Below are 24031 nucleotides of genomic sequence, written 5' to 3'. Positions count from 1 at the left end.
CTTCCACCTAAGAGCTATCACCACTTCTGCTCTGAGATTAGATTGATCCGTGTTAAATCTCCTGTCTAGAATAAGAATCATCTTGGTGGATGAAGGTTCCAACAGTACACTGATCTGAGGGGGAAAACCACACTTGGAGGTGAATGCAGTTTTTGCAATTCACACCATCTTTTAGCCATTGATTGTTTACCTTAAAAAGATCACAGTCCTTTCATATCCAGTGTCATAGGACAGAAAACTGGTAAGAACCAGTACAACAGTTGGGAAGAAAGGGACATTTGGGAATAATCAGGATGAAAACAGTGCTGTTCAGGAAAAGCAGTAAATTCTCTAGCTTTGAAAGCAACAGAATTAAAGTTTCACTCTTGTTTTAGAATTAATTTAATTTGCATGTACATAAGTCTGAAATGAATTTAGTTAGCAAGTGTCTTGAGCACTGGAGCACTCATACGTTTTGCTCTCCAGTGCAGGAGTAGAAAATACCTGCTGTCACGTGTCATACACAAATGCAGAGTGGTTAACATCACTGCAGCTGCCCTCGTTGTATTCCTGTGTATCAGCAGTGTCCATCAGATACAAAAGTACAAAAGAACTGTGGACTTTCCTCCAGTGCTGAGCACGAAGCAATGGTCAACAATAACGTACTTAGAGGAAAGAGATTCTGTCTAAATTGTAGCACATTCAGCCCCCAGCTACCCTGCGACAGTCACTATAATTCTTTAAAAAAAAGGAAAATGCAAAGTTTATTTTTTTACAGCTGGAAAAGAAGAGGACAACAAAACTTTCTTCAATCTATATGAAAGGCCAGGATTTTCTCAATATTCTTACAGTGACAAACCAACCCCCTCAGAAATCAGATTTTGGGGCCTATAAAAAAGGAGTAGAAGTGCTTCCCGGAACAGTATTTAAAAGAGAAGAGATTTTAAAGGCACTGAATGGTTCTATTATGACTTAAAAATGGTTCATTCAGGAAAAAAAAAAAAAGAAAACAGGAGGGGTACAGAAAAGGAAACAAAACAAAACAAAAAAGAAGTTATCTGCACAGGTATCTATTGTCGCCTAGCGGAAACCGGTTGGAACTGTGGCTAACAGAGGTACTAAATGGAAGAAAGAGTGCAAATTACAATGCAGCAATTATGGAAAATCTGTATGTACCAAACCACCAGCTGGAAGTGGGTGGAAATGTCCTGAATAGCTGCCAAAGTTAGTAGCTATTTCACAACATTTGAAAAACAAATGCGTTGTGGCTCGAGATCCAAATGCTTCAGTACAGCATTCACAATGGTATTATTAGCTCTACAAGCTACCAGTGTATGCATTCTGGCACAAGATTTTCTGTTTCTCTTGGCTTCTTTACTATGCAAAGGAACAACGGGTATGAAATGATGCAATGTTTTTTCCCATCTATGTGATTATACAGAAATCAGGAAAACTATTCAGCAATTGTATAAAGTGCAATATTAGAATAAAGTAAGAGCATCCTGTGGTCAATACTCTCTCCAGTGTCTCACATGAGACAAAAAAAAAAAAAAGATGAAAAAGCCCCACGAAAAACCTCTCAAGGAAATCAGCCTCAAAGATTTAACAGTTCAGTTCTTCCCTTTGGATTTTTGTAAAGCTCAGCCCACTCTATTTGTGTCAACCAGCAGTAATTGATTGTCTCTAATAAATCAGTCCTTGGCCATCACAGCCACAGCAGTGAGCAGTCATCTCTGTTATATCTCAAAGCAGGTATAAACACCCAAAAAAAGTAACTGAGAAGAGAATTAGATATATCCCCCTGCAGACTCCTGCACTTGCAAGCTCCCAATCTATGTCCTGCTCTGCATTACCTTGTTCCATCAGTCAGGTCATTTAGTTACTTTAAGACTCCTTAAGGAGCGAGATATGGGCTTATGAGATAATAGGACTCCAAGCTATTTGTTAGCTCATAAATGGCAACCAAATTGAAAAAGAAACTCTTTTTGAAACATTGGTCTTTTATAATCTCATCTTCTATCTTACTTGTTTCTGTTTGGGTTTGTTGTGAGTCACAAGCAGACTCTGAGGAGGAGAGGACTTACTGTCATGCTAATGAGTGAGTTTACCTGTTAGCAAAGCAGTGTGCTGCTGACACAACCCAGCAAGTCTGAATAAGGCTTCCACCGCAGAAACTCTCTCCAATATATATAGCTGCTGCCCAAGGATGAGATCCAGGCAGGGATGAAGATCCCCCAACAATCCTAGGTCTCACAAAACTTCTTTTTTTGTGTCTTCTCCCACATGGTCTTCTGGTAACTGCAAAACTATCTACATTGTCTGGAACTAGTGGCTTCCTTTCCCTGCTTGCTGAGATATAAAGGGATATGGCATCAGACTATAAATCCTTGTGATTTCTAAGGACTAGAAATTTTATAAGCATCTTAAAATGAGAGGATTTTTAAATTAGCATTAAACATTCACGTACAACTGGATCTCATTCATGCGACTTGCAAGACTGAAAGCTATGTCTATTCCAAACACTGCCTGTGCATGTACTAGAGTAAATCAAATGTTGTGAAGGTTCCCAGACACTGTTTCATTTACCAGTAGATATACAACCTTCACCACCTGAGGAGGCACAACAGAATGCATGGTACATCACATCTTCATTTGTCGATTCTGCACTGAGCTTTGCCATTGCAATAGCAAAGACTAGGATGCTTGTGTTAGTTTTGTCTACTGAATACATTAGAACCAAAGAAGGAAAATAAAAAGATGTACTTTATAAACTTCTGTTTCAGATTACAACTATGTTCTGAAGGTCAGCTACAATGTTAACAACAACTAAATAATAATTTAGGGAAGAGCAGAATCCTCAGGTTTTGGAATTAAACACTGTATCTCATTACAGCTTCAGGCTCCAGTCCTTCAATTCACTTACAGAGGCCCATTCACTTCTCTGGGCCTGTAATTCCCTGAGTGATGACAATTTGTACCAAAGCATCAATCATTTCTGTGGTCTTGCAAGTTCTAGCAGAAAGTTGGTGATATTGGGATGATTGTGACGGAAAGCAATAGTGTGACACCACTATTATTTCAGGACAAATATCCAGCTCAAAAAAATGCAAAAGAAACCTGTTGTTGCCATTTGACTTAATGCAAGCAATAAAATATTCAACACTCCTGGAAACAGTAGAACATTCAAAATTATACAGTGGAAGCTTGTTCTAGTATCAATTAACCTTTCTTCATGCATTCATAGCATGGGTTTTAAGAGAGTTTTACATACCACAAGATGGAATATCACAATACTCCCAAGACAAACTGTTGTCCTTCATGATGTAGCACCATGGCTTCTCATCATCATCTGGATTTCTAATTAAATCAGGGAGAAAGTGAATTACAAGCATTAAACACAGCATTGTTCCAAGCTTCCCAGAGGCTTTCTGCTTTTTTCCTCTTGCACCATGCAGAGGACTGACAGGATTCTCAGGTTTTGAGCCACCTGATGAAGTGCTGAAGCACCTGCTAACCCCTAAATGCAGCCTTTTGATAGAGTTCATCATGCTTACAGGCAAGCCAGTCTACAGTTCTCTAGGACCTGAAGTACCGACACATGACTAAACACCTGTAAAATTTGCCTACAAGTATTTGGATGCATGAACATGTTCACATGGTTTAAATACAGCCCACACTGAAGTGTTTTAACAGATAGCAGCTCAGCTATTTTCAGGACTAAATCCCATGGGAGAGGTTCCTTTTTTAGGTGATTTTATTAAGCAAGGAAATTCCAACACAGGTAGATTCATAGAAAATCCATCACAAGAATAGCTAGCACAAATGAATTTGGGAAGCTCAGGTTCACATTCCCTTGAGAGTCTGAGGAAAAGAAAATACTGTGTTCCTCAGAAAGGAAAAGAAATAAAAGGAATATCTGTTTAGCTCTTTGTTACCTTGGTATTAAAGAGGTTTTGGGTTAATTTCAGTATAGTTTCTCCCTGGTACAGCCTAATTGTCTTCATCAGTGCCTTATAAGTAACCAGAAATTTGCCCAGTTTACTCCTCCAAGAATACAGGTAAACTTTGAAGATGCAGAAAGATGTTCCGTAGAGCAAGAAAAGTAGACAAGGCACTTCAGGGCTCCAGATAAACAGTAATTCTAATTTCAGCTGGATTTATCAGCAGCACTGTCTATTATTGTAAGGTTCTTCAATATATTTTTTTTTAATATAACTGCTTTTCAGAAAAAGATTAAAGCCCTTTCAAATTCTCAGAACTGAAGCAGCAACACAGGTTGAGTCATCTTCCACCAACAATGTTTCTAAATTAGACTGTTTGAAGAAGATATCTGCAGGATTATATAGTGCAGCAGAGATATCCCCAGAAATTATAACAAGCTGACAAAAAAAGTGAAAAGCTTTTTTCTCAGCTCTGCAGAACATGAACACATCAGCTCCTACACCATTTTGTTCTCTGCATTTCAAATCTGCAAGTGAATATTGTGCTTAAATGATGCAAATCAAAGGGATCAAGTTTTATCAAAGCATAAAATATGTGCCTGGTAAATTGCCATACAGTGCTGGGACACGATGGATCTCATACCTCAGTGCTTGGATTGGGACCAAGCCTTGGAATAGAAGCTGACCTGGGCTAAGGGAGGGTGTAGGAGCTGCTTATTTTCATTTTGTGTTTGAAGGAGAGGAAGAGCTACTTTCAGCATGCATGCATGCTTTTTTTCATCAAACAAACTAGGAAGTGCAGTACTGTTTTTCCTGAAATACTGGTCTAACTTACACATGGGGGGGGGGGGGGTAGAAATACAGAAATAAAAAAAAATCCATCCCACAACACCAAAATCTAGACATGAACCAGTAATTTAAGGAGAATCATCTAAAGTTTGCAGCTCCTAGCATTCACGTATCTCCACAACTCTATCTAAACTGGAGCATTTCCTTTATTTGTGGATATGAGTTGAACACCTCAGAGACAGGGGGAACATAAAGTCACTGAGGAGAAAGCACGAACCTACCTACCACAAGCTATTTTAATTACAGCTGAACAGAAAACTTCATCAGAAATGCAATTTATTGATACATGGTTTCATCAAAATTGAAACACTGTTAAATCTTATTTGGCAGTAGATTTGCTTTGGAAGAAAACCAGGAGAGAATTTTGACATCCCATTTCAACATTACTGAAATACAGTGCTTTGATTTTTTCCTTTTCAAATAACTTTTAACTTTTGAAAATATTTTCCTTTATGTTACTTGTTTCATAATATCAGAATTAGAAACAAAAGGTTAACCGTTTCAATTTGGCTACTGCATTTCTTTTCCCTTTTGCATAGTCATTTATGAACGATTTCAAAGGTTTTGCACTATGGTCTTGCTTGAGAAAAATAAAATAAAAATCCCAGGAAAAAAAAAAAAGACCTGGAATTTCCAACGTTATTTTGTATCTGAGCTTCCCTTGAAAGACCCTTGATTTAGCCTATCTACTAGATCTTGTATTCTGTACAATTGCATCCCCTGCGTCAGGCTGTTAAGTCAGTCTAGCTTTTCCGAGGCAGGGATAACACCTGCTTTGAGATTCCTGCCCTTCTCACTTTCACAATACATCCATCTCTTGATTTACAAGCGCAGGGCAAAGGAGAACTTTTCTCACCTGCAATAAGAGAATGGCCCCAAGCCAAGCTGTACTGCTTTCTCAACACTGTCAACGTGAAGCTCTTGGTACAGCAAGTCTGAATTCCAAGGCAAGCAGCTGTGTCCAGAAATGGTTGTCTTTGCTGTACCTCTGTACTCCGTGCCATTGCCAACATAGCACCGATGGTTGGGTACTGGCAAAATACAAGACACTGGTCAGGAATCAATGCAAATTACATGTTAAATACTTATTTCACAGCTGAAGTCCCATATGAGAGCCAGTGGGCCCCATTCTTTGCAGTGCCTTTCACCTTTCACAGGAACTGAATGCAACAAATGAACATCTTCTTTTAATTGAAAAAGAATCCTGTTTAAAATTAGTAGTGAGCTAGCCTTGTTTAACACATGCACAAATAGCTATTCAACAGGCAGAAAATTAAACCTAAAATTTGTACTGCGTATGGGAGATTTTAGTCAGCAATCTGCAACACAGTCAGCAATATGGCTGGGATTCCTCCTGTCTAATTTTAGACACAACTGAGCTCATCACTGGAGACTCCTTCTTTAGTCAATTAAGAGAAACAGGCATTTCTAGAACCAAGCTGATCCAGCCTGCTTTAAGTGACTTTTTTAAGATGAGATGAATGGTGCCATGCAGTCTTGACTACATTGACTGAAATCTCTATTGACAGTAAAGGGAGCTTAATCCAACCAGCTCAGAGACATCTGTGTTGCAAAGTAATGAAAACCATCCTGCCCTTCCAGCAAGTGCTTAAAAGGTCTGATTTTGAAAAACACTTCTTTTTATGTCCTCATACATACCCATATATATATATATACTGTGCCCATGTGTGTTATATACTTGTAACTAGATATTGCACATACATCAATTTTGTAAAAAGAAACTTGAATAGTAGATTGAATTTTCTTATTTAAAACACATTTCCTTTTCACCTGCACATGGGTTATTTCTTCAAATAGGTCTGACACATACATATTCTATGACCTGTATACCCAGCTGCCAAGATCTATAAACGGCACATACCAGCATTATGGCTGAAAAACATATGTGGATGCATTTGTATACCAATAGCTCCACTAAGCAGAAAGTCTACACCTCAAAACACAGCTCAAAGTATCCCAAAGGAAACACAAAACCATCTAATGTACAAAGAGGATTAATTGTGACTTGAGCCTCAGAGGGCTTCTTATCCCAGCCATGTCAGTGTGAGTTATCCTTGACATCTGCAAGACTGGTGGAACCTTCTTCTATACTTATAAATGTGCTTAAATATATAACATCATGATATTGCCTGACTGCTGAAAAACACACTGTGAAGATGATCTATCACACTACAGAATGTGGACAGCTCTTGCCAAAGATCTGTTTACTTTGACAGAACAAGGAGATACATGAACTAGGGCATAGAACTAACATTAAAATAGTGAATCACAGCACTGAACTGCTGATGTCAATTATTTTTTGAAGTTACTAGTGTGCCAACAGACCTCAAAATCACAAGAAAGCATAGGAAGAGGTCCTATTTGAGACCTAGAGGTCAAGAAGTTTGGTGCAAATCCTTCTGTCTGAGTTAGCATACAAATACGTGGCAAAATTTGCTTTCTTGCTTGGCCTCCAGACACTTGTGAGATGATGAGACAGCATTTTCTCCCACTTGCACCTTGAATCAAATTCTTTTTATTTCAGTAACTACGAATATAACATTACATCAAACTCATATTTTAGCAACCATAATCTAGGAGCTCCCAGAAAATAATGTGTCTATCATTCGTATCCCTAGCAATAGTAACCATTTCTTGGCAACCCTACCATTTATTTTCTGGGCAAGTTGCAAGTTATGCTGCTTTGTTTGCCTGAAAGAGTGTCATAAAAATACCATTATCATGCTGTATGCTAAGTTCTTTCAATTATCCGTGGAAGTGCCAGGTGCTATTTTTATTTGTACAGTACTTATTACATTCAGAAATGATTTAGAGTTGACTACTTTTATGAGGATGAAACAAGAAATTATGGTTTTGGTGCAGAACCAGGGCCATATTCCACAATAACCCCGGTTTGAACATCTTGCAAATGGTGTTTACAAGTGCTCATCCTTGTTAGGTTTAAAATCCAATACATTTCTGCTTTATCAGGTCTGCCAGTCATTGCTAAAGCTGCCAGAAGATTTTAGCTGGAAGAATTTGGCCACTTTCTAAATCATCCCTCATGTTCTCCTTCTGTAACTAAGAAGTTTAGATTACATGTTGCACTTGTTGAGAGGAACAGTAATATCTCTCAGTTCTTTTTTCTTTTCAGTTTTATAAGGAATATTTTGGGCACAGGAGTAAAGTGACTTAAACTCATATCTTGTGGAGGAGCATCTAAGTTAATACAGTTGTTTCATTAGAAGCTTTCCATTGATCTATTCTCTACTCCAGCAAGCTGTATTTGACTGGCAGTATCAACACAGTACCCACATCACCACTCATTAAAAGGCATTGTATGCATCTAAGACCATTGAGAAGTACGTGCAAAGCTGAGTAGATCACCTATAATTCAGGAGAAACAGTTTTCCAAAAGAATCTCTGCAACTACTTCAGCCGTACAGATCTTTTGCTTCTAATACTCTTTTTTTATTGCTGCAGCACTGAAAAAAATCTCTTTTTCCCTCTTTGTCAGAAATGATGTGTAGGTGGTCTGCTTTCAGCAGTTCTTGAGGGATTGCTCTGACTGGGAATTGTTCTTTCCCAATCCTTTATAGCTTGTGCAACTTCTCCTAACTCTGAAACATATTTATTTTCCTATGTGGAAGAAAGGAATGGACAGCATGACATATGTATTTTTCCTGTTCATTCACTTCCCTCTGGTACTGCCAACCACTATGTTGAGTAGAAATAAGCTAAACTTTCAGATGAGGAAAGTTTTGATGCAAATGCAGATTCAAGTTAATGTGCAGACCTATGTCACTATCACTGCTGTTCATTTCTTCTCAAGCAAAAAAAAAAAAAAGTAAAATTAGAAATAATTTTTAAATCCAAAAGTTTTAAATAGTTCACCTAAAACATTCTAGTTGTGTTGGGATGGCATATTTTATCTGCATGTCACACCAATTCTTTGCCTTTTCATTTTTCAGTAAAAAGCAGTTTCAGGTCTTAAAATTAAAAGCAACCTGAAATAGCAGTTATCCAACCAGTTCTAATTACTAACTTCCTGAGAACACTTCACAAGACTTTTTGTCAGCAGATCTTGCTTCAAAGTTCTGTAGTTATATACTTGAAGATTTTTAGGAGTTTCTTTTGGAAGCCTTTCTGTAGAAAACAATGTCTCTTTTAGATTTTCTTTTCTCCAAAACATCTCATCAGCAATCTTGCTAATATTTTTGAGCTTTGACTGTATTTTCTTTCCAGACAAGCCGTTTCATTCTGTTAATAAAAATACATTTTTCCCCTTATGGTTCTAATGCTGGGATGGAATAGTTTTAAGTAAGTCTTTCATTCAGTAATGCCTTGTTTTATCCCTGAACATCCTGTTATGTTGCTATTAAATACAATGTTAATTTGGTTTTTTGTATTGCTCTGTATCAGCTGATGTAAGCTTCTGCTTAGAATTGGCTTTACAAAAGATCTTCTCCAGTGTCTCCGTTGTCAATTATCCAATGGAAGAATTCTTTAGAAAATCATAAACTAAAACAAAACCTTGGTGGAAGTAGGAGAATGCCCTTCATGCAGAGCATTTCCTGGAGCAAATGTCCAGTCTTCTTGTAGTGCCACAGGAAGCTCAGAGGCAAAGGCTTGAAGCTTGCCCTACATCCCCTGCTCTGATCAGAGAAAGCACTTACTAGATAGCAGCTGGTTTGCAAGACCGCATCTGTATGTCTCTGAGGCCTTCCTTATACATCTATCAATGTATATTTCCACCTAATCCTGTTTCATCTTTTAACAATGAAAATGAATAGCAATAAGCAATGAAATTGTATGCCTTTGCACTGTTTACTGCTTACATTGCCTCAGCATTGCAGGATGCCTTGTTCTCCAAGGCATCGTTTGCAATGGTATAAGTTTCCTTCCTACATTAGCTGACCCATTGGATGCCTGTCTTTTGGATCATTGAATCCATCATTTTTTTGGTTCACCTAGAAGTTCCCTAATCTCCTTTCCTGAGTAGACATGAAATCCCCTCACAGATAAAAGGAGTAAAAGTCTTTGATTTCAGCGAGCTGCACTTTCCGCTGCTGCAAGGGCAGCTAACCACTAGCCTGAGCTGGCAATAAATGCATGACAGAGGTACTCTCCAATATTTGTAGAGATTGCTATTACAGGCATCACACTCCATCAGATAAAACACTGAAAAAAACTAGGTGTTCCAAAAGCAGTAAGGTAAATATTCCTATGCACAATGAACCAAACCACGCAGAGAGCTTTACAGGACATCCACATTAACCTAGCATTGCACCCCAAGGAAGATTTAGTTTATCTTTCATTGTCTCTCTTTGCCACTGAAAATCTCTGTAAAGATCTAGGAAGGTGGCCAGGTGTGCACTGACTGCACTGAAGAAAGCAGTTGCCATCTCTTTCACTCTTTGATGATAGAAATATGTAGTCTAAATGAGGAGAGCCAGGAGATTGCATGGCAGCAGCCCCAGGACTGGACTGTTACTGGCTTGAAACAAATTACTTCAAATTTTCATGCACTAATACATGTCTGTGAAAGCAAGAATAACAGCAAGCACTGTAGCTTTCAGGGTGTGAATATTAATGAACATAAACCCCAACTGAAGAAGAAAGCAAGCTATATATCTATTTACCTGTGTTTCTATATAATTCAGTAATACATCTGTGATGTTTATCTAGATTTCAATATTCCTGTTTGGACTTACGATTTACTACAACAGGAGATAATGCATGTCACTAATTTAGAACAAATAATTGATTGGCATAGCTGCGCTGTCTCCTGTTATTTTTGGATAACAATAAAACCTCTGGACTGACAACACCTAACACTGAAACAAATCCCTGCTGACACTGTAGCCTGATTGTGAAACACATAATATGTCAGAGCCAGCAAATAGGCAGAAATGTGGAAAAATTGGTATCCATTTGTAATGAATTAAATTTAATAGAAATTAACCATACAAAATAAGATTGGATTTCAGACTGTGAAAATAAAGTCATTTATATAACACAAAAGATCTCCCTAAGTTGCATCCTAACATAAGGATAGCACACTCCATTCACTGAAGCTAGAAGATTTTTAATGTATTTCTTCTTCAAAGTAACTTTCTACATTTGTACTTGCAAGTACTTAAATCATCTGAGGTAAAAATTAAGAGATTTATGTTTCTTACAAAAGTTAAGCTACAAATCTACCTTCTGGGTAAGTTAAATTCCTCCATATGGAGTTTTAAACCTGGAACTCTATGAAATCTGCCAGTATTTTCTTATCTCTTAGAAAAGAAATATCTTTGATAAGAGGAACAGCTGGCTCTTTTTCCATTTCATTCTTCTATTGATTATCTTCAATACTCACACTATAGTTATAATTGCCAAGTCATATATGCAATCAAATAGGCAGGTATATAGAGCTGAAAGGAGTAATGTATTTAGGAAATAGGTTGCCAGTCGATAGGGGAAAGAAATTCCAGCAGCAACAAGCAGATCCCAGTGCTATATTCTTTTGACAGAAATACAACCTGTTTCATTGACTACCTTACAGGAATTCCAAGAGTATCAGGGTAATTCATAGTGAAAGCTTTTATTCTTTTGAATAAATCTGTAGGTCCTTATGTTTTAAGAGTATGACCCACAATTAGTCTCCAGGCAGGAAAAGGAACAAGCTGTATAGCAATTAATTTTTGTGTAGGATGAGCAGTTGCTCTATAGAAAGTAATGAGAAGGGTCTCTGAAGCACATGAAGTACCCAGCATGGGCTGGTGGGAGAAAGGCAATGGGAGAGACAAACAATGTAATGGAGACTTTTGCATTAATCCAAGGGGTGAGCTGAAAGCCTGTGAGCTGCTTAACCATTTCCACCACATTGTGCTTTCAACCACCTTCCTAACTGACAATTATACAGCAGAATAGGGTTGTGTGGATTAAGAGATGTCAGTGCCCTCACATTTCAAGAGATGTGCCCTCTATAAAACAGAATTAACTGACACCACTGTCATGCCTCAAAGAAAAAAAGACCTTTATGGTTTTGAATTAACCAGCATCCAATGACTAACACTGCTGCCAAGTCAGGCATTCTATTATAACAGTAAGCACTAAGCAGCTTCTTCATATTAGTAGTTGCTAATATTAATCATGTTAGTTTGTAGTGGGATTAAAACAAAGACTTGTCATCTAAAAAACACACCACTATAGAAACACAGAAGGCAACATAAAAAGCTTAGTGTCCACCAATGTCTGGAAAAACATTTATTTGTAAAAATAAGAAGTCTTTTGTTGGTCTTGAACCTGCTGCTATCTCTGTCCAAAGAAATTTTTGACAGTTCCTTGGAATTTGCCATGTCACTCAACCCTTACAGAGTTAATCTTTGCTGTATGCCATACTGCTAACCATACAGCTCAGTGGCTTTCTCTTCTCTAGTCCACATTTGCCAAGATGTCAAATGTAAATGACTAATCCGTATCCTCCACGCAAATGGTGCTTCCTACCTTTGCGTTTTTCTTTGCATCAGCCAAAGTCTTTATTATGATTCCTAACTCTATAAAGAAACCTGGGAGATCAGAGTAGCCTCTCCATTACTGCACACCTCCATAAATGACACCTTATAATTATCTTCTTGCAAAGCCATGTTGACTGCTAGTTTCCTGTTCACCATCAGCTATATTGGCACTTGGGGCAAGGAATCAGAGGTGGGTTCTTAGTTGATAATGCCATGCTCCCTCACTCCTTCATCTTCCAATCCCTCCTACCATTTATCACTGTATGTAATAGTTTACTAGACCTAGTTTTTCTCCATGTAACTTCAGCACTATTTGAATTATTATGAAATAATTCAAAATCTGATGAAAATCCAACCCACCACTACTATTTCTGCAACAGTGCCCAAGGCTTTCTCTAAATTATCTTTGCCTTATTAACCCTTGCCCTACCCTCATGCAATCTCCCAGAGGACCCATGAAACTTTACCCCAGCAAAAAACATAATCACCTCTCCAACTCACATCAAATTGTAATGATGCTTTTCTGTCTGCTGGCTCTGACCTTGTTATTACACCTCACGCTATTTCTTCCTTGTTTTTTCCTCTGGGATCCTAGAAAATAAAGAATCAAACACTAACCCAAAAGCATTCTAGTAGATTATAGATAACTTGTTAAACAAATCAAATAGCAAAGACTCATTATCTTTTTTCTCCTTCAGAAGAAAAAGGCTTAAAACTTTCCCTCCAGCCTCCAGAGCTGAATTTCCTTTACTGAAGTACCTACATTAGTAGAAAACTGCAAACACCCTATTTCAGTAAAACAGCCACTAAAAGAGTGGGTTTGCTGTCTTTTTCTTTTCTTTTATTACCTCAAACTCCCCCAGTTTAACCCCCAAAGATTTGGCCTAGAGGGTTTTTTTCCCTGTATGTAGTTATATATTCAGCTATTCTGTCATCTTCCTTTTCTAAAAATCTTCAACCTGTTTCTGACATACAACAACACATCTCCTTATGTAACCATAAGCCTTCCACAATTAGCATTCCAACTCATACTTTCTTTAAAGCTATGGTACCCTTCTAATTCAAACACTAGAAAATATAAAGAGCTTTCAAAAATAACTTCAACAACTTCATGTTTCATCATGACCAAAACACTAGCAAAAACATCGTTACCTAAACTTTAATCCAAAGAAAAGTAGAAACATATTATCCTCTGCTCCCAAATCTATCCTCTACTGGAACCCATAATCACAGTGACACAAATCCAGACAGGTTTTCCATGCACCGCTCTCTTTTCATTCTCATTTTAATCATGAAAAGCACCAAAATTTGCCATAACTCATCTATTCCACTGATTTATTGTGTTACATGGCTACCTAAATATTTCATATAATAAAGATAATAAATATCACATGTAATATAATAAATATTACATGGCTATCATCTTATTTTCACAAATAGTACTACAAGAACACACCCTGAACTGTTGCTGAGTCCTAATACAACAAATGGGCCAGAAATAAACCCTAGCTAGCCATAAAGTGCAATGTACCACTCAATGATTAAGGTAACTCTAGACCCCGAATATCCAGTTGAAAGCTAAAAAAACACTGCAATAAATAGCATTAAACCCCACCTCAGTTATCCACATGTGACTACCAACTACTCCTCTGATCAACAGTAACACAACCAAGCCACCTACAGAGACTAAGCGTTTCCGGAAAAACTTTGCAACTAATTAAACGGAATGAAGATTCCCCACTAATATACCCTTCAGTAAATCAGGAATAAACCTAAAAACATAAATGAGACTTCCAAATTTACTGCCACCACACACACAAAACCTGTAACAAAGCAATGTTAAGGAGAAGGAAGTGCTTTTACCCAGGAAATGGGGCAAAATATTTGTTTCCACCTACATATCAGCTAAGGCCAGTAGTGTGGATGCAATGGTGGGGTTTCAACCACAGAAACCTAAAAGCACCAATCCCTTAATAAAAAATCTACAGCTCCTTCCTTCACCGTCCAATTCCCTTTAACATCTCCATAAATTCATATTATAGTGAATTATCTGTCCGCTGTCCAAATAGCTCCTCCTCTTCATTTAGCTATGTGTGCTCTACATTCACCCAGCATCTCTATCATGACTCCTGTCTGTTCAATGAAACACAAAACGTCGAAGTGATTTTACAGTTACATGTTCATAACTGTTTTTCACAAGTTATCACCTCCAATGAAGCTAAATACTTCTGAAGTAAAACATCTCCCAGAAAATTCCCTCTCCACTCCATTTGCCTATACCAGCTTATGCTGGAGATAAAATATCACCCTCACATCCTTCTGAGATATCACTTCTTCACCGCATTTATCACTGATGAAGTGACTGGGTCTGGGTCATTTTTGTAACATCTCTGTACAATGAGACCACTATTGCTACTCATGCTTGGATAATTAATTATGAATCTTCACCTAAAACCTGGATCCAGATCTCAATCAGGAAGATCTCTGCCTCCGAAGTGAATGCAACTACTCTCTTAATACAAAATCCTTATTCCTGAAAATAAGTGCATGTTTAAGGGCAATTTTTATGAATTAAACTTAATTTGAAATGGATTTTTGAACAATTTTAAACAGCACTGTTTGGGAACAAATTTATTGGTGGTGTATCTGATTTCCTTTGAAACTGTACGAAATCTTATGCATATAAACTCTGTTAGAACTTCTTTTAAAATGGCAGTTCTTTCTTTAGTACTGAAGGTTGCTGCTTTAAGGGCTAGAAAATAATGTGTTACCACAAAGAATAGAAATCTATATTAGAAACTGTCTTTTGTATATCAATCTCCTTTTTTTATAGATATCTCCTATGTTACTTTTATCACCTCCCATATTTTTTTAAGTCAGCTCATCATTTGCCAGTAGCTACATGGCCATTATGATAATGGCTTGGAGATATATATGCATATATATATACATAATGATTATTTGCAAGAGAATTTTAAGATCAGTGAAAAGATGATTTTTGAGTACTGACAAGGACCCTGTAGCCCAAAAAAAAGGAACAATGGACAGATAAATAGGTAGCTGCAAAATCACAAAAGTTATGATTATTCTCTGTTACTCACTGTTCAGAGGGGGGAAATGAAATTACCAGGCAGTAGGTTTTAAGCTAACAATAGAAAATACTGTTTCTCATCACATCTATTTAAATTCTGGAACTTCTTGACACAGCATGCTGTGAAAGGGAAAAGTATGAAGGAGTTCTAAAGAGTTTAGACAAATTCATGGAAAACAGGTAAAGGTCTATCAAATATGATGGTCCAGCCACCTGCTAAGAAAATCCTCAACCCGGAAAATGAATTCCTAGTTATTTCCTGCTACTTACATTACCTTACTGTAGACTCTACAAAGTAGCAGTCATCCTCTGCTTTGCCAGTGCCAGTCACAATAATACTTAGAACCTGACCCAGGATGGCACTTCATTTATTAATATTGGGGGTGGGGAGAGGGGGTGACATCAAGACAAATTAGCTGGTTTTCCATTAGAAACACATAAATACTGGTTATTCTTTGTAAAAGTCAAGGCAGGGGACATCGGGGAGACCTCAAACATCACAGCCCAATAATACTACAGGGTGCTTACTGTTCATTGATTTTTTTTCTTTATTTAACCAAAAAGAAGACTTTTTTTGCATCCCAATTTGGGTTGCCTCTATAAATGAATAATTTAGAATAAAGTACATTTTGGAGACACTGTAACTTGCTCTGGATCAAGCACTATAAGCATAAACTATTCAGACTTAAGGGTAACCTCATAATTCAGTCCTGTTAGACAAGGGAAAATATACAAGGCTTTAAAAAAGGAAAAGAAAGAAAAAAAGCCAGCTGTGCTCACAGCATCAAATTGAAGGTTTGAAGAAAAAATTAATCCAATATATATTTAAAAATCAGTTCTGTGTGCTCTCAGAGCACAAGCTCCGGGTGCTTGCACCAGAACGCCATGGCCCTAGTGTGAAGATGCCATCAGGTCTACAGACTCCGGCACCAATTCAGTTGTTAATTTAGAATTACTAAATCCTGGCAAAGAGGCTTTTTTTCATTTTTAAACTCATTTGCAAGGCCCTGACACATACACACAATCCTCCAGTTCCCGTTTTGTGTGGGGGTGTTAGGCAGCTGAGTGCAGATGGATTGTAAGCATCTAGAGCCATTTGTTTAGCAAACCAAATGTGTGCTTGATTATTTTCAAGTAATCAAAGAGCACCTGCTTATTTCTTGTTCTCAGCTAGTCAGACAGAAACCAGTATTACAGCTATAACACTGTCACCCAGATATTTATAATCCAGGCCACGCTGGGTGAACGTTTGTGCACATTTTGGGCATGGGAAGCTGGTAACGAAATAGGAATGGGAAAAGCAGTTTCATGTGAAGATGAGCAGCGCACAGTTCTCCCCAGGACACCAGGTCTCACACGTGTCATGCACACACAGAACTGGGAGGAGTGGCTGACACACCAGAGGGCTGTGTTGCCATTCAGCGAGACCTGGACAGGCTGGAGAGTTGGGCGGGGAGAAACTTGATGAAATTCAACAAGGGCAAGTGTAGAGTCCTGCATCTGGGGAAGAACAACCCCATGTACCAGTACAGGTTGGGGGCTGACCTGCTGGACAGTAGTGAAGGGGAAAGGGACCTGGGGGTCCTGGTGGATAGGAGAATGACCATGAGCCAGCAATGTGCCCTTGTGGCCAGGAAGGCCAATGGCATCCTAAGGTGTATTAGAAGGGCGGTGGTTAGTAGGTCAAGAGAGGTCCTCCTCCCCCTCTACTCTGCCTTGGTGAGGCCGCATCTGGATTATTGTGTCCAGTTCTGGGCCCCTCAGTTCAAGAAGGACAGGGAATTGCTTGAAAGAGTGTTTTTCAGTGATGTCCAGTGATAGGACAAGGGGCAATGGGTGTAAACTGGAGCATAGGAGGTTCCATATGAACATCAGGAAAAATTTCTTTACTGTGAGAGTGACAGAGCACTGGAACAGGTTGCCCAGGGGGGTTGTGGAGTCTCCTACGTTGGAGATACTCAATGCCTGACTGGACAAGTTCCTGTGTGATGTATTCTAGGTTACCCTGCTCTTGCAGGGGGGTTGGACTAGATGATCTTTTGAGGTCCCTTCCAACCCTTGGGATTCTGTGATTCTGTGATCCATGCAGCAGCATTCACAAAGCCTGGAACAAGTGTCCCTAGGACAACTAGAGCACAAAAATCCAGATATCACTACAACATTGCTCCTTATGAAGGACTTAAAAGAATCACAAGCCCATTTTGCACAATTCATCTGGTACCTTGTGAGTGAAGGTTCAAGACCAGTTCATATGTCATTTAATTTGCCAGTTCTGCTATTTGTTATTCCAGGTGTACTGCTGGTCTCCCAGATCATTTCTTTCCCCAGCTTAAATAGCTGGCTGCAGCATGTCAACTATCAGAATAAGAAAAAAAAAATACCAGATGCCAAATCCACTGTTCATTACCATGATTTTTCACCCCACCATCCTCTCAGAACAACTAGGTGATCACGTAGCTACTGGGAACCTTGCCTTCGATTTTGATGAGCCCTGGGATTTTTATGCTCAGAAAGACATTGCCAGTAAGTTGATTGGATCAAAGACTGATGTGACTAAAAGTCTATTGAAATTTATGCCTAAAACCTGCTGTATTTGAAAAATAGCCGCTGACATAACTTGAGGATTTAGCACATAATTAAGCTTTACAAGCAGATTTAACCTCTGCAGTGAGAAATGTTAAGTCTTCTGGAGGAAAACTATATCAAAAACTATGTTGCACCTAATAAGAAACAACACAGAACTAACATCTGGGCATCAAAAAACATATTTCTTTGCCTTGATCCACCAGTTCCACTAAAGATCTTTGGGTAAACTATACTGGGCTAAAGGTGCTGTAAAATTAAAGCAGTAGATAAACAAAGGGTGTGAACTTTTAGTCTACTTTGCACAATAATCTGGTGCTACCAAATATAGTCAACTGCCAGATTTTGTCAGAGCATAAATCCCTGCTTCATGAAGGGTTGCATAGAGTGGGGAAGTGTTTGCAGTAGAGTACGGCTCTGAGACTGATGCTGCAAAATGGAGCTATGAGCTTATTTTATGGGCATGAGTAATTGGATTAAGAATTCTGTGTTTAATTTTCCGTGGAGTCAAGGACATGAACAAATATTTTTAGAATCGGGGTGTTGGTGGTGAAGAGCGTGTTATGTTTTACGCTGGAGGACTGCATTAATCGCTTGCTCTGTGTGACTCTTCAGTTACTACAAGAAATGTCTGCAAAGGCAGAATACAACACACAGGCCAAACCCACTCAGATGAAAACTCCAGATTCTCTGCCCAACAGTGGGTTGTTACACTTACCAATATTGCAATACTTTCCTGCAAAATTTCCTTTGCAATCACATACTGTTTTCCCACTGAAGGTAACCATTTTACATTCTCCACCGTTCAGGCAAGGATCATGAACGCAACCTACAAGCAGAAATGAAAGGTCAAACCGAAGTACAAGCTATTCAGGAAAATCAGTCCATTTTAACTCACTTTCATGCACCTTCTCTGTGCGTGTGCATTTTGGGGAAGTTTTCCCTTTTTTACTCATCTCAGACGTACACCTGATGTAAAATAAAGGAAACTCTGCTGATTTCTTCCCACTGAGGTCTGTCTCATTGTTTTCACTCTTATTGGATAATGTCAGCCTAGCTATTGAAGAATGTTATCAGTGAACAATAGGTAAAATGGGGGTGGTGATTATTATTACTAGTGGTGATGGTGATGGCATTAGCACTTCTTTCTGTACAGAGGGTTCTGCCAATTCCAACTTTGCCATTGAGCTGCATTAAAATGTATAGTAATGTATCTAGTAAGAAGTTCAGTTAAATATTTTGAACCTTTGACTGGGGCATATTAAGTCCTATCAGATTTCCCAAGTCTTCCATGGACTCCCTAGAAAAGCCAGCTACTCTCCTAAAGAAAGCTTAGTAAAGACTTGTAGAAAGCAACCAACTCTCCGTCCTTCAATTTCCAGTTCTGTAAGGTGGAAATAAATGCATCTACCTATTTCAAATGACTTTTATGAAGTTTACTTGGTACTGTAAGTTACTTGGGAGGTTAACAGTCAGCCAGACTGAACAGCACAATAGCCATACCAGAGCATATATATAGGTGAGGCATATGGTTTTCTTATCATAATCTCTCCTTCCAAAAGGGAGGTGCTATGCTGGCTTCATCAGGAAAGTGACAACCCAAAGCACATGCCCTGCAGCTATCTGGCCAGCTGAGCTGGGCACCTCACAGCCCCAAAACAAGGAGGAGGCTTCATAACGTAAGCATCACCCCAGCCAGCAGTGGGGATGTTGGGACAAAAATCATGGGGACTCTGGGGCTGTTGCAGGGCGTGTGGGATCCTGGAGGCAGGTAGAGTTTACATGCTGGCAATTTCAGAGTGGGATAGGATTGGGAAGAAAACCCAGAGGTGAAACAGCAATATGAAGCAATTGTAGGTGTGCAGGGAAGAGTAGAGGAGGGTGTGGAGGTTTGGAGGAAAATTTTACCACTTCAACTATGCAACTGTTGCATAGTTTTACGTAAGGCAGATCAGGATTGCATCCCTCTCAAAGAAAACACTGACATATGTCCCTAAATATAGTGCATTAATGCATATAATTGCTTGCTCAAATAAAAATGGACACATTAAAGCGGTTTTCTGGGTCAGCATTACTGCTCACACATGGAAAGAAAAGCTGAAACGTTCTCTTTCGGGGAGAGTACATGAACTGCAAAAGCAGTATTACTGTGTGTAACACTGCTCAGCTTTGAAATCCTCGCTGTCCTTTATCCCCACTTCAAGCAGGCCAATAGCCATAACAGATGATAGTGCCTTACTTTTGTATTCAGCACTCCCACACTCAATCTGGCCGTCCACACACATGCACTGCTCCACAGCTCCTTGTTGGACTCTTGACCAGCTCATGCCCACATCAAAGAACTCGTAGAGACTGTTGTCAAAACATTTCTCTGAAACAGTTTAAAAACAACACAAGCTTTCTGAGGTTATTTCTCACAGGTAATGGCACCACAGTCTCCACCATTCCCTGCTCATTCTTTTTTCTTCTGTTGAGCAGATACATGTTTGTTCAGTGCTTCTAAGCAAGCCAGCCTTCATAGTGTGAAGGTACTAAAACATTGTAGCAGCAGCTCCAGGACCTTAAGGCAGAGGTAGGTTTCTCCTAAAGCCCTATGAGCATGACAGCCTCACCGTTACTTAAGTCCTTCTAAGAGTTCATTCAGCAAACACAAAAACTCATATCAGTGGTGTATACTTGTGTCTGTCCCACTTTACTGCACCATCTGAGATCATGGGCTGTTCTACAGACAGTGGATCACCAGGACTGAAAAGGGCTTCATTGCTTATTGTTGGGAGACAAGTGTAGAGCTACAGGGAATGTGGTTTAGTAGTTGACTTGGTTGTGTTAGATTAATCGTTGGATTCAATGACCTGAAGGATCTTTTCCAACCCAAATGATTTTATGAAAAGCATTCCATAAACAACAGCAAGTACGGCTGAAACCCATCAGTTTAAAAGACTAATTCCTTGCTTGGCACACAGTAAATTGGGAATGGCATCACCATAAAACTGGAAAAATAACCCAGACAAAGCCTTTTGGCCTAACTGTCATTGAGAATTACTACCCTGAAGCTGTCCAAGTGCAAAGCTGACATCACAAGAAAAGTACTGATAGACCCATGTGTGCATACACATAAAGGACAAAAGCATCACCTGAAATTCTGCTACTTTTTCATGTTTCTCTGCCCTACGTACTAGATGATATTATTAGTAATTTCCAAGCATGTTAGGGATATTTAAATCTTAAAAGCAGCAAAGGGCGGGGAAGAGGATCTTTGTGTTTCCCACAGCTTAATGTCGCTCTCGATTGTATAACCAAGCTATTTTCAGCTGTCCTGTCAGTAATGGATTGTCTGTCATAACCATTTGGAAATCCACCTACACAAACATTCGTGCTGCAGTGGTCTCTCCCATCACAACAGCACTACCTTTTCATTAAGCAAACATTAACAACCTGTACTAACTGCTTATATCTCATGTTGTAACACTCGTGGAAGAAGATACTTACTCATCTGACAGTCCTCGCCTGTGAATTCCTCAGGACAGGTACAGTGGTACCTCTGATGGCCATGTGCAGGAGAGCATGTCCCCCCGTTTTGGCAAGGGTTGTTTGCACAGTGATCTAGACAGGCAACATAAGAAGTTGTTGTCAGTAGGCACCAGATAAGCCATGCTTTGTTGTAGCAGGTGTCAGCTTGGTTCCATGAACCATTTTGGTTCAATGCACAGTAGGTTTAATACCATTAACTTAGAACAAAGCTTATCCAACCAATTTACAGTGGGTTAGTTTCCAGCTGTGTAGCAGCTGTATTTATTCAGCTTTCAGAAACCATGCAGTAAGTCACTGAGTTGAACCTTCTCCCCAGAGTAACTTGTCCGAAGGTGGCAGGTCGAGACGCGCACGAAGTTGCCAGCTGCCACCGTGGTGAGGAAGAAGATGGGACAAATGCCCACAAGATGGAGCTGTGCCTTTACACTGGGGAGGGAAGGCTGCAGCTCTGTCTCTGCCCTCATTACTGCCCTGCATGCTTCTAGCTTCAACACCAATGACCAGGGCCATGCAACTCCCTTTCAAATTACACAAAGGACAGCCCTCGACAGAAGAATTTGCTATGGGTTGTTTGATTATGCCAAAACTAATGGATAGCTGGAACAAAGGGAAATAAAATAAAGCAAGGCAAGGGCATGTCCAAGTAAATCAGGCCAAGCAAGATTAAACTGGATCAGCCTAGTATATCTCTGTTGTCTAAGGGATTTCTAACTCATGGGAAAATATAGTGGGAGAGGATGGGATGTGCCAGGAAACTCTCTAACTCCTGTGATAGAAGCTTTACTTGGCAAGATGCAATGCAAAAGTCATAAGAGTCTTGCTGGCCAGGCAATGTTCCTGATTTCAGACAGTGCTGAGGGATGGATCTGCCCTGAAGTTAACCAACATCATGTTTTACACCTGCTGCAGAGCTGGCCCAGCAGCTTGCCTGCATTCAAATGCTTTTTTAATGCTAGTCAAACTCTACAAAGACAACTCTAGAGCTACTCAATCCAGTGCTCCTTCAGTAGAGCATGGGACTTAAGCATGGGATACAACATACAGAAACAGGCACACACATGCGGGGTTGAAGCAAAGCATGGAAGGTACAGCCTGAAGTTTGCTGCAGTGGTGTGAACGTGAGGCTCCCCTGCATGGATCAAAATATTTAGTTGAGAACAGAGTGGTGTAATTGTTATCTGATAGCAGGTCTGGGTGTATTCACTGGTAGTTTCGCTGTGGGATAATATCAAGGGTAAACAAGTAAAGGCAGTGACATTCCTGCTGTTCCTGCTGTTGGATAGTTATGAAACTTTCAGTGGTGTAATGTTTCCTCAAAGGAAAATCCCGTATTTCCTATTCCCATCACATGCAAACCATGACTTGGTCTCCAAAACCATATTCTGGTACAGTGGTGCTCTAGCAATTTTTTGTACCCCCATTAAATCTGCAAAAAGCACTTCCAGTCCTCTATTTCTTTTCCAGTTGGGTCCTCACTACATCCCACCCACCCCTCTGGTCTGACATCCCTGGGGTGCTCTGCATCACTTCCCACCTTTCCTGAAGTCCAAGAGCATCTTCTACTCATAAGCACATGGACACATCACAGTTCCCTGCAGGGAATCCTGCCCACTTGTAACTATACATTAACTGGGGAGTGCCAAGTCCCTGCCTGCTCTGCCAATGCCTAAAGCCACCCAGCGTTATCTCCCTACCCTCATGGGTGAAGCACTCCATGCTTGCTAGTAATCACCTTGACTTCAGCTTCACCTCTCTGAGGCCCTGCTGAATGAGCACTACTCTTGTCTCCCCTTCCTACCCATATCTTCCCACAAAAACTTTCTGTTTCTGCCACTCTTCTCCCCAGAACCAGGAAACCAGGACTGCTCTTCCCCAGAGCCCCTTCTGGGATGTTGCCTCTTCCTCTTGCCTATGCAGCCCACACTGCTCTACTTCTTCTTTCCATATGAGTCCAAATGTCTCTTAAAATACCCACTGTCTGGCACTTTCCTGCCAACTCTGGGCCTCCCTGGGGTTTTGGCCATTTGTCCAAGGGTTCCAGACATTCAGAGCAGTAGTCCTAACAGGGTGCCCAAAATCCAGAAGTCCCACACATAGGAGCATTGCACATTTAAGCATACACGTACCTACATGCACAGCCCAGTTGGCCCATGTGAATGCAGGGGCTCACATTGGGCAGCTACTACACAGTCTCCACAGGCATCTCTTGGGCAGGAGCGGAGGATCAGCTGGAAACCTAAGCAAATATCCCCTGAAGGCAGTGCTAAAGCTCCCACTGATTTTAGGGGTGGGTTGAACAAGGGCTTCGGGTGCCAATACAGCAAGCTCTGACTCTGCACAGTAAGATCTCCTTCCAGCAAAGCCTTCCTACCTGAGCTTCGCTTCATCCTGAAGCTAAAGGTTTTTTGGTTAAATTTTCTCTTGAATTTGGCAGATGCATTTTCTGGATCAATGCCTCCAACACTTGCTTAACATTGATTTGTAAGCAGATCCAATGGTTTCAAGTTGACTCCCCACTCCTACACATGGTATTCTTGGCCTGGAGGGAATTT

General features: G+C 39.8%; 1 protein-coding gene across 1 annotated transcript in view; it reads right to left on the bottom strand.

Moving 5' to 3' along the window:
• The window catches only part of HGFAC (HGF activator), a 45534-nt gene that overhangs the window by 8010 nt on the left and 13493 nt on the right, over positions 1 to 24031 (bottom strand). The window contains exons 5-10 of the mRNA XM_057426680.1: positions 21438 to 21551; positions 20188 to 20319; positions 18667 to 18777; positions 5626 to 5800; positions 3251 to 3336; positions 2088 to 2328 (exon numbers count right to left, since the gene is read on the bottom strand). Of these exons, the coding sequence (XP_057282663.1) occupies positions 2088 to 2328; positions 3251 to 3336; positions 5626 to 5800; positions 18667 to 18777; positions 20188 to 20319; positions 21438 to 21551 (859 nt within the window). The remainder of the gene's footprint in view (positions 1 to 2087; positions 2329 to 3250; positions 3337 to 5625; positions 5801 to 18666; positions 18778 to 20187; positions 20320 to 21437; positions 21552 to 24031) is intronic.

The sequence above is a fragment of the Pezoporus wallicus genome, unplaced genomic scaffold (assembly GCF_028554395.1).
Source record: "Pezoporus wallicus isolate ANWC-B61680 ecotype Strahan unplaced genomic scaffold, APGP_CSIRO_Pwel_v1 scaffold_13239, whole genome shotgun sequence".
NCBI classification, from domain to species: domain Eukaryota; kingdom Metazoa; phylum Chordata; class Aves; order Psittaciformes; family Psittacidae; genus Pezoporus; species Pezoporus wallicus.
Note: the sequence above shows the minus strand (reverse complement) of the source record. Positions and strands in the feature narration are given on the sequence as shown.